This window comes from Mustela erminea, chromosome 19 (genome assembly GCF_009829155.1).
Source record: "Mustela erminea isolate mMusErm1 chromosome 19, mMusErm1.Pri, whole genome shotgun sequence".
Lineage (NCBI taxonomy): Eukaryota > Metazoa > Chordata > Mammalia > Carnivora > Mustelidae > Mustela > Mustela erminea.
Window position 1 is genome coordinate 42,576,837 of NC_045632.1, and position 16,492 is coordinate 42,593,328.

The 16,492-nt window shown below is 40.0% G+C and overlaps 1 protein-coding gene and 1 non-coding gene across 15 annotated transcripts in view; both read left to right on the forward strand.

Moving 5' to 3' along the window:
• The window catches only part of LRRC36 (leucine rich repeat containing 36), a 75,301-nt gene that overhangs the window by 37,859 nt on the left and 20,950 nt on the right, over nt 1–16,492 (forward strand). For 8 of the 14 annotated variants that reach the window (XR_004281186.1, XR_004281187.1, XM_032324313.1 and 5 more), the window contains 5 exons: nt 438–526; nt 8,782–8,909; nt 11,279–11,324; nt 14,692–15,132; nt 15,720–16,009. Coding sequence is in view for 12 of the 14 variants with exons in the window: in XM_032324313.1 (XP_032180204.1) it covers nt 438–526; nt 8,782–8,909; nt 11,279–11,324; nt 14,692–15,132; nt 15,720–16,009 (994 nt within the window). In the remaining 2 variants the exon portion in view is untranslated. Of the gene's footprint in view, nt 1–437; nt 527–8,781; nt 8,910–11,278; nt 11,325–14,691; nt 15,133–15,719; nt 16,010–16,492 lie in introns of those variants that run through there. The other 6 variants (XM_032324322.1, XM_032324323.1, XM_032324316.1 and 3 more) reach the window with 5 other exon arrangements.
• Nucleotides 10,322–10,427, forward strand: LOC116580422. The gene has a single exon (XR_004281657.1). It is a non-coding gene; the product is annotated as a U6 spliceosomal RNA (small nuclear RNA).

The window sequence follows — 16,492 nt, forward strand, 5'->3', positions numbered from 1 at the left end:
TTTTTTAAGATTTTATTTAGAGAGTGAGAGAGAGCACATACCTGCGTGAGCAGGGGGAGGGGCAGAGGGAGAGAGAGAATCTCAAGCAGACTCCCTGCTAAGCCCAGAGCCTTACACAGGGCTCAGTACCACCACCCTGAAATCACGACCTGAGCTGAAATTAAGAGTCAGATGCTAAACCTATTGAGCCTGATTTTCATACTTTAGAGGCTGAACTATATAGTGCCTTCTCTCTCACTATTCCCAGTAACAATATTATGGCTTTAAAAAATGGGTTTAACTGAAATATTTGTGAAAATAATATTTTATAGAACATTTAAAAAATCTTATTACCATGAATTAACGTTTTCTAAATAGCATTTACTGGTGGTCTCAGAAAGCTCCTTTTGAGCTTTTTAAAAATTTTTTAATTTTAAATAAATTATTCTGTGTGGCAGCTCTAGGGAGAAGACAATGAAAAACTGTGTGACCGATGAGAGCTCTGCATCAAAAGTCAATGCCGATGTTGATAACAGAATTGAAACTGGTAAATTTCCTTTCTTTGATCGCAAAATGCTTAGAACATTAGTTATTTCAGCTTTTGTGGCTCATCTAGAATGGGATGAAGACAAAATAGTTGAGAAATAACAGATTTGAAGTAAGCACTAGATTTACTTTGTTTTTCCTCCCTTCTCTCAATGCCAGAAAAGGCCCTATTTATTGAGCAGGCCTAAACCAGAACCCATCAAGTACAAGCTGTACTCAGAATTCAATTTCATTTACATCAATTTACATCATTAGTACATTCTGAAAATTGCATTACCAGTCCCCATGGTCCCTGAGCATTGCTAAGGTGATTGATCTGTTAGCCAGAGACTCATGACTCATCTGTATCAATGCAGCTCAGACCCTGGCCCTTCTGGGTTTCTCTACCTTGAACCTTTGCAGCTTCAGAATCTCCTATGTTTGTGCTATATTCCTGGTGAGTGTTGCCTGTAAGTACTGTTGGTAACCTAATAGGATTAAAATGGTTATGCCACATTTAATGATTGTGGCACAGGCAAGGAGAAAGCTTTCCTTGAGAGGAATAGCATACAGTGGACCCTTATGGATTAATCTGGCCCTCATCAGATGACTTTTTACTTGAGGAAACTTTATTTTGTAGAGCCCTCTGTCTGTTTGAAGGATACACCAAATTATTTACAATCTCTAAAAATTAATCCCTAAAATCCCAGGAATAACTTTAATAGATGGACTATGTAGTTCAGACATTAAGAATTTCCCATTTATAACATAAAGTATTTTGTTTTCCTTACTACTTATTTATCTGTGTGGACACATACTACAAGTCATTTTCATGTGATTTTTATGGTAACATAAGCCATAGTGAAGTATGATTTTTATTTTTCTTTCTTGGAAATCTCAGTGCCCATATATCATGGAGCATGGATTGCTTTATTTCATTTTAAATAACATTTTTTATATTTAAAATTTGATGACATTTTGGGGTACCTGAGTGGCTCAATCAGTTAAGTGTCTGACTCTTAATTTCAGTTTGGGTTGTAGTCTCGGGATTATAGGATTGGACCCCTCTGTCAGGCTCTGTGCTCAGTAGGGAGTCTGCTTAAGATTCTCTCCCTGAGCGCCTGGGGGACTCATTTGGTTGAATGTCTGCCTTCAGCTCAGGTCACGATCCCAGGGTTCTGGGATTGAGTCCTGCATTGGGCTCCCTGCTCCAGAGGGAGTCTACTTCTCCCTCTCCCTCTGCCTGCCACTCCCCCTGCTTGTGCGCTCTTTCTCTCTAACTCTCTCAGTCTCTCTCACTCTCAAATAAGTAAAATCTTTTAAAAAAATAGAAGATTCTTTCTCCCCTACTGCCCCTCCCCCCATCAAGCACTCTGTAAAGTGGTTGATTTTAATTAATTAAAAATAAATAAAAACACGGTGGGAAGTCTGCTTAGGATTCTTTCAATCTCCCACTGCCCCTCCCCTCCCTGCTCAAGTGCTCTTTCTCTCTAAAATAAATAAATAAATCTTTTTAAAAATTAAATAAAATTTGATGAAATTCTATTTTTTTAAGATTTTATTTATGAATCCATTTTGGAGAGAGAGTTCATGTGCATGTCAGGGGCGGGACAGATGGGGACGGAGAAGGAAAGAGAATCTCAAGCATACTCCTTGTTGAGCATGGAGCGTGTCACAGGACTTGATCTCATGACCCTGAGATCATGACCTGAGCAGAAACCAGGAGTTGGTGCTTAATCTACTGAGCCACCAAGACACCCCTGATGAAATCCTATTATAACAATTTTGGAAAATACTAAAAAGCATGAAGAATAGCATTTTAGTCACTCATAAGCCTGTCCCCTAGAGAGAATCGCAATTAATAATTTGATATACAGCCTTCTTGTATTTTTTCTAGGTAAAAACATTTATATATCCATTTCCAGAATGATAAAGATACTTTGAACTGTAATTTGACTGCTTTTTTTGGTATGAGCTGAGTTCATTTATGTCATATTATTATTATATTATTTATGTCATATTACATCATTAGCACACATAAATGTTCACCCCCACACGTTAAAATGTTTTAAAGTGCATAGTTTCAGGGCATTGGAGTGCTTCAGTCGGTTAAGTGTGTGGGACTCTTGGTTTGGGCTCAGATCATGATCTTGGGGGGTGTCTGGCTCGGTTAAGATTCTCTCCCTCTGGCCCTGTCCACCCCCTTTCCTGCCCCCTACACTCTGACTCTCAAATAAATCTTTTTTTTTTTTTTTAAGGTGCATAGTGTCAGGGCACCTGGGTGGCTCAGTGGGTTAAGCCTCTGCCTTCGGCTCGGGTCATGGTCTCAGGGTCCTGGAATTGAGCCCCACATTGGACTCTCTGTCAGCAGGGAGCCTGCTTCCCCCCTCTCTCTGCCCGCCTCTCTGCCTGCCTCTCTGCCTACTTGTGATCTCTCTTTCTCTCAAATTAGTAAATAAAATCTTAAAAAATAAAATAAAAAGGTGCATAGTCTCAGGAAGCCTGGGTGGCTCAGTCAGTTAAGCCATTGCCTTCAGCTCAGGTCATGATCCCAGGGTCCTGGGATGGAGTCCCTCTTCGGGCTCCTTGCTCAGCAGGGAGCCTGCTTCTCTCTGTCTCTAATTACCACTTTGCCTGCTTGTACTCTCTGTCTGTCTCTCTCTCTCTTTCACAAATAAATAAAATCTTTTAAAAAAAGAAAAGATGCATAGTCTCTACTGAAAACAAACTACTTTACCAGATACAGGACCCATTTCTAAATGTTCTTGGAAGTTCCAGCTGTTGCCTGGATTTTTTTTTAATATAAAATTTATGTTGCTACTTTGAAACGTGAAAGAGCTTTGCTTCCCACTGAAAATTGTATTTGTGCTAGACCCCTGGGGAGTGTTGCTTGTAAGCACTGTTCGTAATCCAATATGACTAAAGTGGTTATGCCATGTTAATGGTTGTGCCACAGTCTAGAAGAAAGCTTTCTGGAGAACAGTTCCCACTGGCTCAGTTGTTCCAAACAGTGCTTTCCCGCCAATCATTTAGAATGATACTCATTGGCATGGCTACTATAAAAAAACTGGAAAATAACCCATGTTGGCAAGGATGTGGAGAATTTGGAACTGCTGGTCCAGCTGTCTGGTGGGAATATAAAATGGTACAGATGCTATGGACAACAGTATAGCAATTCCTGAAAAAATAAAAATAAAATTACCATATGATGCAGTGATTCCACTTTGGGGCATATTGCCAAAGAAGAGAAAGCAGGGTCTTGAAGAGGTGTTTATGCATGTTCATAGCAGCGTTATTTACAAGGGCTAAAACATGGAAGCAATCCAAGTGTCCACCAACAGATGAATGAATAAGCAAAATGTGGTATACACAAACAGCGAAATATAATTTACTCTTAAAACAGAAGGAAATTCTAACATGTGCTACAACATGGATGAACTTAAGGGCATTTGCTAAGCAAAATTAGCCAGTCTCAAAAAGACAGACACTATATGATCCCACTTAATGAGATACTTAAAGCAGTCAAAATCACAGAGGCTTGAAATAGAATGGTGTTTTCCAGAGGCTACAGGGAGGGGGATGTAGAGAATCATAATTTAATAGATATAGTTTCAGTTCTATAAGATGAAGAGTTCTGGAGATGATGGCGGTGATAGTTGCACAACATTATGAATGCATTTTTTTAATTTTTTTAAAAGATTTTATTTATTTGATGGAGAGAGAGATCACAAGTAGGCAGAGAGGCAGGCAGAGAGAGAGAGAGTGGAGGAAGCAGGCTCCCCGCGGAGCAGAGAGCCTGACGTGGGGCTCAATCCCATGACCCTGGGATCACGACCTGAGCCGAAGGCAGAGGCTTTAACCCACTGAGCCACCCAGGCGCCCCATGAATGCATTTTTTAAAAAGTTTTATTTAGTTATTTGACAGAGAGTGAGCACAAGCAGGCAGAGCAGCGGGCAGAGGGAGAGGGAGAAGCAGGCTTCTCCCTGAGCAGGAGTCTGATGTAGAGTTCCACCCCAGGACCCTGGGATCATGACCTGAGCCGAAGGCAGACACTTAACCTAACTGAGCCACCCAGGCGCCTTATGAATGCATTTAATACCACTGAACTGTACACTTAAAATGACAGATGGTATACTTAAAAATTTAAGAGGGCAAATTTTGTGTTATGTATATTTAGCTACAATAAAAGTAATTGAGGGGGGATCCCAAAACTATGGAGACAGTAAAAAGATCAGTGGTTGCCAAGCTAGAGGGGAGGAAGGGATGACCAGGTAAGGTGTACTATACCTTCATTCTTTTGCATGAAGGGTGGGACATGGGTAGCTGTTACTGATATTGCCAAGAGATGAAATTGACTGAGGTTAATTTCAATTAACTTCCAGGTCTTCCCCTGGAATTGCAGGCCTTCAGTAGACTCCAGAATTCCAAAACAGTTACATCAGACAGATTCTGCCAGTGTAACTATTGCCTAGGTGGAGGACAGGTGCAGCGTGCTGCTTACTCTGCTCTCTTCCCATCTCCATGGTTTTGTCTTTTCCAGAATAGTATATAGTTGGACTCATTAAGTATGTAGCCTTTTTAACTGGCTTCTTTACTTAGTAATATCCATGTAAGGTTCCTTTATGTCGTTTCATGGTTTGATAGCTCCTTTCTTTCTAGTACGGAATAATATTCTGTTGTCTGGGTGTACCAAACTTTCTTTATCCATTCACCTACTGAAGGACATCTTGGTTGCTTCTAAGTTTTGGCAATTTTGAAAAAAGCTGCTATAAACATCCATGTGCAGTGTTTGTGTGGACATAAGGTTTCAACTCCTTTGGGCAAATACCAAGTGTTTGATTTTGTAAGAAACTGCCAAACTGTCACCCAATACAATCTGCTTTTTAAAAATATCTTTTTATATACTGAGCTTCTTAAATTGAAGTTTTTCAAACTGGATTCATATTCTCGGAGTTTGTGAGAATATTGAGTTTGAAAAACACTGATATAGATGGGCATATGCTATAGAAACTCAGACTGTGCTAAGAGCATGCGTGAAAATGTTTTGTGGACAGTGTGGAAAAAAAGTCCTTAGTCATTAAAGGCTGTGGAGCCCTGGGATAGCCTGAGAGCTTGGTGAGATTGGTGTGAATAACTATGTGAAAGTGGTAATGAGTATAGCAGGTCATAGACTGTTGAGTGACCATGTGACTTGGATAGAAGGTCAGATTATGGAGAACAATGAATGTTTTACTAAAGATAATTTACACATATATACTCTGTGAGTTGAAAGGGGTCCTGTTCACTCTTTTAGCCAATTCCTTTTACCTTTTGGCAGAATTGCACCTTAAATATATTTGTCTAATAGGTATCTTATTTTAAAACAGCAAAGAGGGGTAGGCACCTGGCTGGCTCAGTTGGTAGAACATGTGACTCTTTGTCTCAAGGTTTTGAGTTCAAGCCCCATGTTGGGTGTAGAGATTACTTAAACTAAAATCTTTAAAAAAATAAAATAGTGGGACACCTGAGTGGCTCATTTGGTTGGGCTGCTGCCTTCGGCTCGGGTCTTGATCCCAGTGTCCTGGGATGGAGTCCCACGTTGGGCTCCCTGTTCAGCGGGGAGCCTGCTTCTCCCTCTGCCTTCGCCTGCTACTCTGCCTGCCTGTGTGCTCTCTCTCTGACAAAAAAATAATAATAAAATAGCAAAGAAAAATTCATCACAATCACCATTGTACAGGAATGAAAGCAGCATTATCTATAATAGCCCAAAAGTCTATCAGCTGATGAATAGATAAAGAAAATATGGTGTATCCATAAAAAAGAATACATTTATAATGTATATCTTGAAAACATCATGCTTAGTGATGGGAGCCAGACACAAAGAGTCAAATATCATATTATTCCATTTATATGCCATGTCCAGAATAGGAAATTCCATAGAGACAGAAAGTATATTGATGGTTGTCAGGTGCTGGCAGGAAAGAGAATTGAAAATGACAGCTAATTGAGTTTCTTTTGGATAATGAAATTAGATCACGGTGATGATCGATAATTTTGTGAATATACTGAAAATCACTAAGTTGTACACTGTGAAAGGTTAATTGTAAGGTAATTACTATAATTACTATATAATTATAATTAATTAAATATTATATACTTATTATAATTATAATTATAAGGTAAGTTAAAGATTCCTTAATCCCCCACAAAAGTTATTCTACAGCCATTGGTAACTGATTGAAATTTGAGGTGAATGAGAATCAAAGAATTAATTTCTATCTTGAGGGATTGATTGAGTAGTGATAATGCCATTACTGAGATGTGGTTTTTTTAAATACTTTATTTATTTATTTAACATAGAGATCACAAGTAGGCAGAGAGGCAGGCAGAGAGAGAGGGGAAGCAGGCTTCTTGCTGAACAGAAAGCCCAATGCGAGGAGGCTCAATTCCAGGACCCTGAGATTATGACCTGAGCTGAAGGCAGTGGCTTAACCCACTGAGCCACCCAGGTTCCCCCTGAGATGTGGTTTTGAAATGGGTGGGGGACATCAGTAGCAGCAGGCCTGGAAATGAAGATAATGAGTTTGGTTTAGAAAATACTTTTTATTTATCTAGGACAGGGGCACTCCTTAGAGGCAGTTAAAAAAAACTTAGGTCTGGAGATGAAAAGAGAGGAGAGTTGAGATGGAGATTTTGGGTCATTCAGGGCGCCTGGGTGGCTCAGTCAGTTAAGAGTCTTCCTTCAGATCAAGTCGTGATCTCAGGTCCTGGAATCAAGCCCTGCATTGGGATCCCTGTTCAGCAGGAAGCCTTCTTCTCCCTCTCCTCCTGGCTTTTGCTCTCTGTTGCTATCTCTGTCACTCTTTCTCTCAAATAAATAAATAAAATCTTTAAAGAAAAAAAGATTTTGGGTCATCCAAATTTAGGTAATAAAGAGAAGATATGGGAGCATTTAGCAAAAAATTTGGATATTGGGGAATTTGAAAGAAAAAGAACCTGTGAATCTGGAGAGGAATATAAATACTGTAGGAAAAAAAACAGGATGGAGCAGGGTCTTGGACACCTGGGAAGTATAAGTATTGTTCTGTAGGATGAAGGTAAAAGGAGGCCTGAACCCAAAATTGCAGTGTTCTTACCATCCTCATTTTTTTTTTTTTTACAAAGAATCAGGATAAGACCAGTAATTTCTGATTTACTTTGTTTGTTTTGTTTTTACTATGTTACTAGTGCAATAGGAGCCAGAGAACATAAACTTTGAGAGCTTAAAAGTAGTTCTGTCAAATAGAATCATCTAAGTGCATTTTTATATTGGAGTAATAGGAAATTTCAGTCCCAGGAGGCAACTCACAAGTAGGAAGCATTTTAGAGCCCCAAATGGACTGAAGGGCTGGATTTTCAAAAAGTTGGCTTTATTCACTGTGTAGTCTCAGCTGCCCTGGCTTACAACAGCTTTCTGTTGCCAGAGCCTACAGATGAGAGCTAGCAGAAGAGCACATTGTTTGACTAAGACCCAAGTTTTTAAAACTATCTTAATTCTTACACAATCCTGCTAGGGAAACAAACCTCCCTAAACAAGAAACTTATTTTCATCCAAATTCCCCCAGAAGACTCCAGATCCCAGAATTGTAAGTACTGATCAAGGATGTGCAGGAGCGCCTGGGTGACTCAGCTGAGAGACTGACTCTTGGATTTGGCTCAGAACATGGGGGTGGAGCCCCATGTTGGGCTTCATGCTCAGCACAGAGTCGGCTTGAGATTCTCTCTCCGTCTCTCTTTGTCCCTCCCCCTGCTCTCATGTGCACACACTTTCTCTCTCAAATAAATAAATCTTAAAAAAAAAATGTGCAAAAACTTCTCTACAAGCATTCCAATCTAATAAAAATCTTAACTGGCTCTTTCTGATAACAGTTTCTACAATGGCCAGGACTAGGAGATAGTTCTGTTTGTTTTTAAGATTTTATTTTTAAATAATCTCTGTACCCAATGTGGGGCTTGAACTCACAATCAGGAGATCAAGAGTTGCATGCTCCATAGACTGAGCCAGCCAGGAACCCCCGATTACCTTGTTTCAACCTTACCTCAACCCTAAGAGATAGATAGTTTAGATTTGATCATCACTCTTTTACAATGCAGAAAATTACAGAGGTTAAGTTATTCGCCCAAATTCACATGGTTTCTAACTGGTGGCACCAGAATTAGCTCTCAATTTGTGACTTCCTTTCTAGTATCTTTCCATAAGACATGTTGTCTTTGAAGTCTGGTCAGTGCTTCATTGTATTCCTTTTCTTTTAACACAGACTCAAACAAAGGACTTTTTATTCCCTTCCCCAATCGGGAAATAAAGGATTCCATAATGAGTACTTCTGCAGCCCCGGGCAGTGGTATACCAGATCAGAAATTAGACACTTTCCCGCTGGGAACACAGGTAATGTATTCATTTTCCTGTTGATCTGTTGACTAGTCAGTGATTAATACTAACAGTTCATTGGACTTTCAATTATTTATGAAGGTCTAGGTGGACTTGTTTGATTTATCAAAGAAAGAAGGGCAAACAGGATGCAGAGGACCTTCTCCATTAATTTCAACCTACCTTTCCCCTCTCCCTACTATCCCATTATTAAAAGTGGTATATTTAGGGGCACCTGGGTGGCTCAGTGGGTTGAGCCTCTGTCTTCGGCTCAGGTCATGATCTCAGGGTCCTGGGATCGAGCCCCGCACTGGGCTCTCTGCTCAGCAGAGCCTGCTTCCTCCTCTCTCTCTGCCTGCCTCTCTGCCTACTTGTGATCTCTGTCTGTCAAATACATAAATAAAATCTTAAAAAAAAAAGTGGTATATTTATACATACAAGTTTTAGTACTTTTTATGCCAGGTATTTTGGCTCTCAAACAGGAATACAACAGTTAGAGGTTTTGGCTGGTTTTAAAATTTCTCCTCTCTACCCAATGTCTCCATCTCTTGTTACTTCACTCCTTACATTTTCCACCTCTGACATTTTTAAAAAGATTTATTTATTTATTTGAGAGAGAGAGAAAGAGAGCATGAGCTGCGGGAGAGAGAGGGAAGAAGCAGACTCCCCACTGAGCTCGGAGGCCCACACAGGACCCTGAGTTCATGACCTAAGCTGAATCCAAGAGCCAGAGGCTCAGCCTACTGAACCACCCAGGTACCCTTACCTCTGATTTTTTAATTACTCAATCTAAGCATCTCAAGTGTGGCTTTCCCAAAGCTGCCTCTTCATTGGAACATAAAAGAAGAAAAGTTAAGGGGTAACATAGAAATTGTGGGCAGTGGGGAGGTAAAGATTGTGCAAGATGAGGCAACAATTAAGAATAAATTTTTAGGGGCACCTGGGTGGCTCAGTGGGTTAAGCCTCTGCCTTTGGCTCAGGTCATGATCTCAGCTGAGGTCCTGGGATCGGGCCTCATATCGGGCTCTGCTCAATGGGGAGTCTGCTTCTTTCTCTCTCTCTCTCTCTCTTCCTCCCCCTCTGCCTGCCTCTCTGCCTGCTTGTGATCTCTGTCTGTCAAATAAATAAATAAAATCTTTTTTAAAAAAAGAATAAATTTTTAGGGACACCTGGGTGGCTCAGTCAGTTAAGCATCTGCCTTTGGTTCATATCATGATCCTAGGGCCCTGGGATCAAGTCATTCATCAGACTCCCTGCTTACCGGGGAGTCTACTGCTCCCTCTGCCGGCTGCTCCCGCGATGGTATTCTCTCTTTCTCTATGTCTGACAAATAAATAAATAAAAATATAAACAACAACAACAAAAAAGTGTGAGTTTTTAGTGAAAAAAATTGTTGGGAGGGTTATACAACCATTATATAAGACTCGTGTGTGCTCACTTTGGCAGCACATATACTAAAACTGAACGATACAGAGAAGATTAGCATGGTCCCTGCACAAGGATGACACGCGAATTCGTGAAGCGTTAAAAAAAAAAGACTCATGGGCGCCTGGGTGGCTCAGTGGGTTAAGCCGCTGCCTTCGGCTCGGGTCATGATCTCAGGGTCCTGGGATCGAGCCCCGCATCGGGCTCTCTGCTCAGCAGGGAGCCTGCTTCCTCCTCTCTCTCTGCCTGCCTCTCTGCCTACTTGTGATCTCTCTCTGTCAAATAAATAAATAAAATCTTTAAAAAAAAAAAAAGACTCATGTGTGTAAGTATTATGCAGGAAGCAGAATTGACTACTTTATATTCTACTTCTCCTTTTGTCTGCATTTTCTGTGATAAATTACAAGCAATGAAATTGCTGAAAATAGCCAGAAGGAGAAAGAAAAGAAGCAAGGGCTCTGATTAACCCACATTTGGATAGTTAACACTGTACTAGTAAAAGGTTAGTAAGATTTTTTTTTTTCAGGTAGAGTTTACCATACTTTCATCTTATAAAAAGACATATTAAAAAAAAAAAGACAGATTAGTATTTAGTTGATTCCTTTGTTTTTGGAGATTCTCTTTAGGTAACTTAGAAACTATCTCAATTACTATTTTAAAATATCTTAGTATTTATTTTTTCTTAAAGATTTTATTTGTTTGTTTGACAGACACAGCAAGAGAGGGAACACTAGCACGGGGAGTGGGGGAGGGAGAAATAGGCACCCCACTGAATAAGAAGCCTAAAGCCGGGCTAGATCCCAGGACCCTGAGATCATGACCTAAGCCGAAGTCAGACGCTTAACAACTGAGCCACCCAGGCACCCCTTAGTATTTGTTTTAAAGGAAATGTCTTGTAAGCTCATGTCTGGATGCCCATCAGCTCTGTTTTCCTAAACATTCAAACTTTTATTTTGTTGCAGGAAGTGGCAAGAAGGGAGATCCCAAGCGACAGTCACCAGGAAGATGGTAAATATTTTGTTCAGGAAGTATTTTTGTCCAACTAATCAGAGAAACCTAGATGAGAAGATGGAGATATCTCAGCCCTGGGGCCCTGTACAACTAACTCTTTCTGCTTTTGTTGGGGCTCCCCTGGATGCTTAGTGACCTGTGAGGCCTTTCTGGTTGAAGAGTGGATATTCTGACTTTCTTTTTGACTTCTGTACTGGCTGGCTGTTCCTTGTTTCTTTTTTCTTACCTTTCTTGCCCTCTTTTGGATTTATGTCTTTATTCATCCATTTGTTCTCTCTATTGGTTTATTTATAAGTTATATACTGTTTCAATACCTTTATTATTATTCCCCAAACTACAATATATGCCCTTAACTTATATAATTAAAAAAATTAATCAATACCTTAACTCTTCTCTTGGATAATTTAAAGACCTTAAAATACTTTACTCCTTTTAGTCTTTCCTGATTTAAATATTACTATTACAGATTTTAATTCTCACTATATTTTTAAAGCCACATGAAATTGTTATACAGTCAATGTTCATCTAAATTTAATCTTTGTATTTACCACTTTGTTCTTCATTTCTTTTTTTCATCCTAGATTTCCCTTCTGAGATCTATTTTTTCCAACTTATAGAATGTCTTTTAGAATTTCCTTTAGTATGGGTTTATTCTGTTGAACACCTTCAGTTTTTGTTTGTGTGAAAATGCCTATATTCCACCATTTTTTTTTTTAAGATTTTACTCATTTATTAGATAGAGAGACAGTGAGAGAGATCACAAGCAGGGGGAGTGGGAGAGGGAGAAGCAGGCTCCCCGCTGAGCAGGAAGCCCAATTCAGGGCTCAATCCCAGTATTCTGGGATCATGACTTGAGCCAAAGGCAGACGCTTAATGACTGAGCCACCCAGGCGCCCCATCCACCATCACTCTTAAAGAGTATTTTGGCCAGGTATAAATTTCTAGATTGGTAGTTATTTCTTCCAGAATATTGAAGGTATTCCACTGTATTGTTTTGGTTTTTGCTTTTGAATAGTCAGCTGGAGGTCTTTCAGTCCTGCAGGGATAATCTGTCTTTTTTTTTCTGGCTCCATTTAAGATTTTCCAATTGTCTTTGGTTTTCGTCAATTTTGGTATGACATGTGGTTTTCTTTTTATTTATCTTGTTCAGTATTTATTACACTTGAATCTGTTAATTGTGTCTTATTAATTCTGGAAAGTGCTTCAAATATTGTTTGTGTCTCATTCTTTCCCTCTGTCCTTCTGGGACTCTTGATTAAATAAATATGTAGTAGAGATTTTTATTTTGTCCTCTTTTTCTTTTATTCTTTTATATTTTTCATTTTGTGGGGGGTTCTGATCTGCATCCTGGATAACTCCTTCTGACCCATCTTTCATTTTCTTTTTCTTTTCTTTTTTTTAAAGATTTTATTTATTTATTTGACAGACAGAGATCACAAGTAGGCAGAGAGAAGAGGTAGCAGGCTCCCTGCTAAGCAGAGAGCCCAATTCGGGCTGGATCCCAGAACCCTGGGATCATGACCTGAGCCAAAGGCAGAGGGTTTAACCCACTGAGCCACCCAGGTGCCTCTTACTAACATTTTCTTCAGCGGTGTCTAATCTGTTATTAATCTTTTTTCTTTTTTTTTTAAAAATTGTATTTACTTATTTGACAGAGAGAGAGAATAAGTAGAGAGGCAGGCAGAGAGAGAGAGAGAGAGAGAAGAGGAAGTAGGTTCCCTGTCCAGAAGAGAGCCCGATGCAGGACTTGATCCCAGGACCCTGAGATCATGACCTGAGCTGAAGGCAGAGGCTTAACCCACTGAGCCACCCAGGCACCCAATCTGCTGTTAATCTTGTCTGCTGAGTTCTTAATTTCATTATTTTTATTTCTCAGTTCTGTAAGGTTTTTTTTAAAGATTTTATTTATTTATTTGAAGGAGAGAGAGAAATAATGAAGACAGAGAGAGAGAGAGCATGAGCATGAGGTGGGGAGAAGCAGGCTCTCTGCTGAGCAGAGAGCCCAGTGCAGGACTTGATCCCAGGACACCAGGATCATGACCTGAGCTGAAGGCAGATGTTTAACCAATTAAGCCACCCAGGTGCCCCACAGGTCTCTAAGTTTTATTTTGTTCTTTTTCAAGTCTGCTGGCTCAGTTTTTAGAAAGAGAAAATTTCCTGCTTGTTTTTTATTTTTTTTTAAAGATTTTATTTATTTATTTGACAGAGAGAGAGAGACAATAAGAGCAGGAACACAAGCCAGGGGAGTGGGAGAGGGAGAGGCAGGCTCCCCTGCAGAGCAGGGAACCTGATATGGGGCTCAATTCCAGGATCCTGGGGATCATGACCTGAGCTGAAGGCGGATACCTAACGACTGAGCCATCCAGGCACCCCTGTTTTGTATTTACTTATGCATAGTAAACATAGCTGTTGCATAGGCTGTATCTATAAATTCCGACACCTGAAGTTTATTGTCTTTTTTTTCTACTCATGAAGACTTAATGTCTTCAATAAGAGGCACAGTCTGAATTATCTAATCATATCACTTGTTGTTAGATTCTTTTTGTTGCATAAAAATACTGTTCCTTTCCCTCACTGTGTAGGCTGGCCCTGGGTAAAACATTGATATTCTATAGGTGCTATAAATATAAAAAATGTTTGGTTCTACTTCTTTTAAGTTAATGTGACTAACTCAGGTATGCTTCCTAAGGAAGCCCTTTAAGCACATGAAACTCTGGAAACTCCAAAGAGCACAAAGACTTCTACTTGCCCCACTCTGACACTCTTTATCAATGACATACAGCTGTCTGAAAGAAACGCTTTATAGCTGGTTAGGGATTTTCATAGGTTTTTGATTCCCTGCCTTTTAATTGGCTTAGGACACTGGTTCCCAGTGTATGAATATAGGACCTCTGGCTGAAGTTTCAGAGTGGGATTCGGCTTAGCTTTATTGTGAGGAGTCTGTGAAATCATAGACCTACCAATTATTGTGTATAGACTGAAGACAGAAGATCATAACTATTGTCATATGGGGTACACCAAAATTTCTGCATTAAAACAGCATCTAGAAAACTCTGATACTATAGTTTTAGGAGGAAATTCCTAGGGGATTAGGTTGACATGAAATTTATCTCCAGAATGCTAAAGATTCTTTATTGTTCACACAGCATCCAACACATTTTGTTGTTGTTCCGTGTAAAAGTCCTTTTATCATTTTATGCTACTATTTATCAAAATTATAAACCATTGCTTCCTAAGAACTTTTTCTGGTAGACCGAGGTATGTCTAGTGAACACAGGTACCCTAGTGAACAGAGGTACCCTAACTGAGCCAAGAAGAATTCTCATTGTATTCTGTCTTTTCTTTTCTCCTTGGCGGTGGTTAGAATTTAGACGCTACTCTCCTCGTCAGTCTACGGTCCGATCCCCAGAGAAGATGGCTAGAGAAGGGTACCGACTATCTTTTTTGGACAATAAGTCTTCAGGTTCTTCTCCAGAAAAGGATTTGATACTAAAACCTGATAATCACCAGCTTACCCATGATGTCTCATTGGGTAAACGTCTGGATGTGGGTGATTCTAGCCAGATCCATCCCTATCAGTTACCTTCAGATGCTGGTCTAGAAAATTATGATTGTCATTATTCTCACAATCTGTCCCTGCATGGAAGTCTTGGAAAAAGGCCTCAGAGAATCAAGAACTACCGTGAATATAGCATAAAGCCTTCAAATGACATGAAGGCCACCACATCCCATTCCTGTGGAGACTTACTGACTTCTCTGTCAAACCCTGACTCTAGCACCGGAAGGCTTTTGAAGCTTAGTTCAGGTAATAGCTTCCTGTGAGTTTATAGGCCTTTTTCCTAGTCATGAGATAGAGGTATAACTGAAGATCTTGGGGAGTTAACATTTCTTAAATTGCATTAGCATTTTTAAAATTTGATTTTGGGGTATCAGTAGCCAATGAAACTTCCAGAAATCTGCAGGATATGAGTTTAACATATAGATATATCATTAAAGAAAATATGCAGAAATGTAAGCTTCATAGCTATGTACTCTTATAGCTAAATATCATGCCAGGACATATTTCTAGTAACGTCTAGCCTTCTCTGGCCACAGTCAGAGCAATACACTTCACATACTACTTCACAGTAGTGAAGACAGAAGAGATGCATGTTATTCTCCACCCCTTGCCTACTGCTCTCATATAGGCTTGTAGTATGTGGACAGTTGGATTTAGCCAGAGGTGGGTATTTTCAGGTGGAGGTGGGGAGGAAAAGGATCCATAGAGTTGAAGGTGTATAGTATAGTAGGGAGAGGTTATTATGACCATTGGACTTCTGGTGGGGTAGGGTTGAAAGTAAGACATGAAGGAGCTGAAAGGCAGGGTCATCTCCCAGCCTGTTTCCTTCACAGATCTGTATGCCACAACACATTTCAACAGTGACCCTGCTCTGCTTGTTAATGTAGAGCAACAATTATCTACCAGTCTCAGTGATGTAACACCAGCACATGGATCTTTCCCAAACAATTCCGCCCTGGGAGACTCTCTACGGACACTGCTATTGCCTACTGGGACCTCCGAACACAGAGAGAATCTGACCAAGAGGTCATTAAGCCCATCGAGGAGAGGATTCAAACGGAAGGACAATATTCTTGCCACCCTGAATCCAAAGACTGGTTTCAGAGATGCTACGGGAAGCGAGGCAAGTATTGGTTTGTTTGTGCTTGTTCATCAAACACATCACATCCAAGACCTGTTGAGGGTAGTAGTGATTCTGACCAAGGGTACTACAAATTCAAAGGGATTTTCAGAGGCCAGTGGTTAATACTACCAGGCCAAAGCCTGTGCTCTATTGTCCTTGGGAAAAGCATTCCCCTTCTGCTGCATTTTCTAATTTCTCTTACAGTGAGAACATTCCCTAATCTACTTCCAGAGTATAAATTTTGTGGGGACATACTCTAATAATAAGAAGTGGCAGACAGAGTTTACCACAGCAGGGAATACAGAAGTTGCCAGGGGCTCTGAGTTGGCTGAAGAGTGAACTCTGTAGCACTAATGTTTATAATCTTAAAATCTTAAATTTTTCTTAACTTTTTTAAAAAGATTTTATTTATTTACTTGACAGAGATCACAAGTAGGCAGAAAGGCAGGCAGAAAGAGGAGGAAGCAAGCTCCCTGCCGAGCA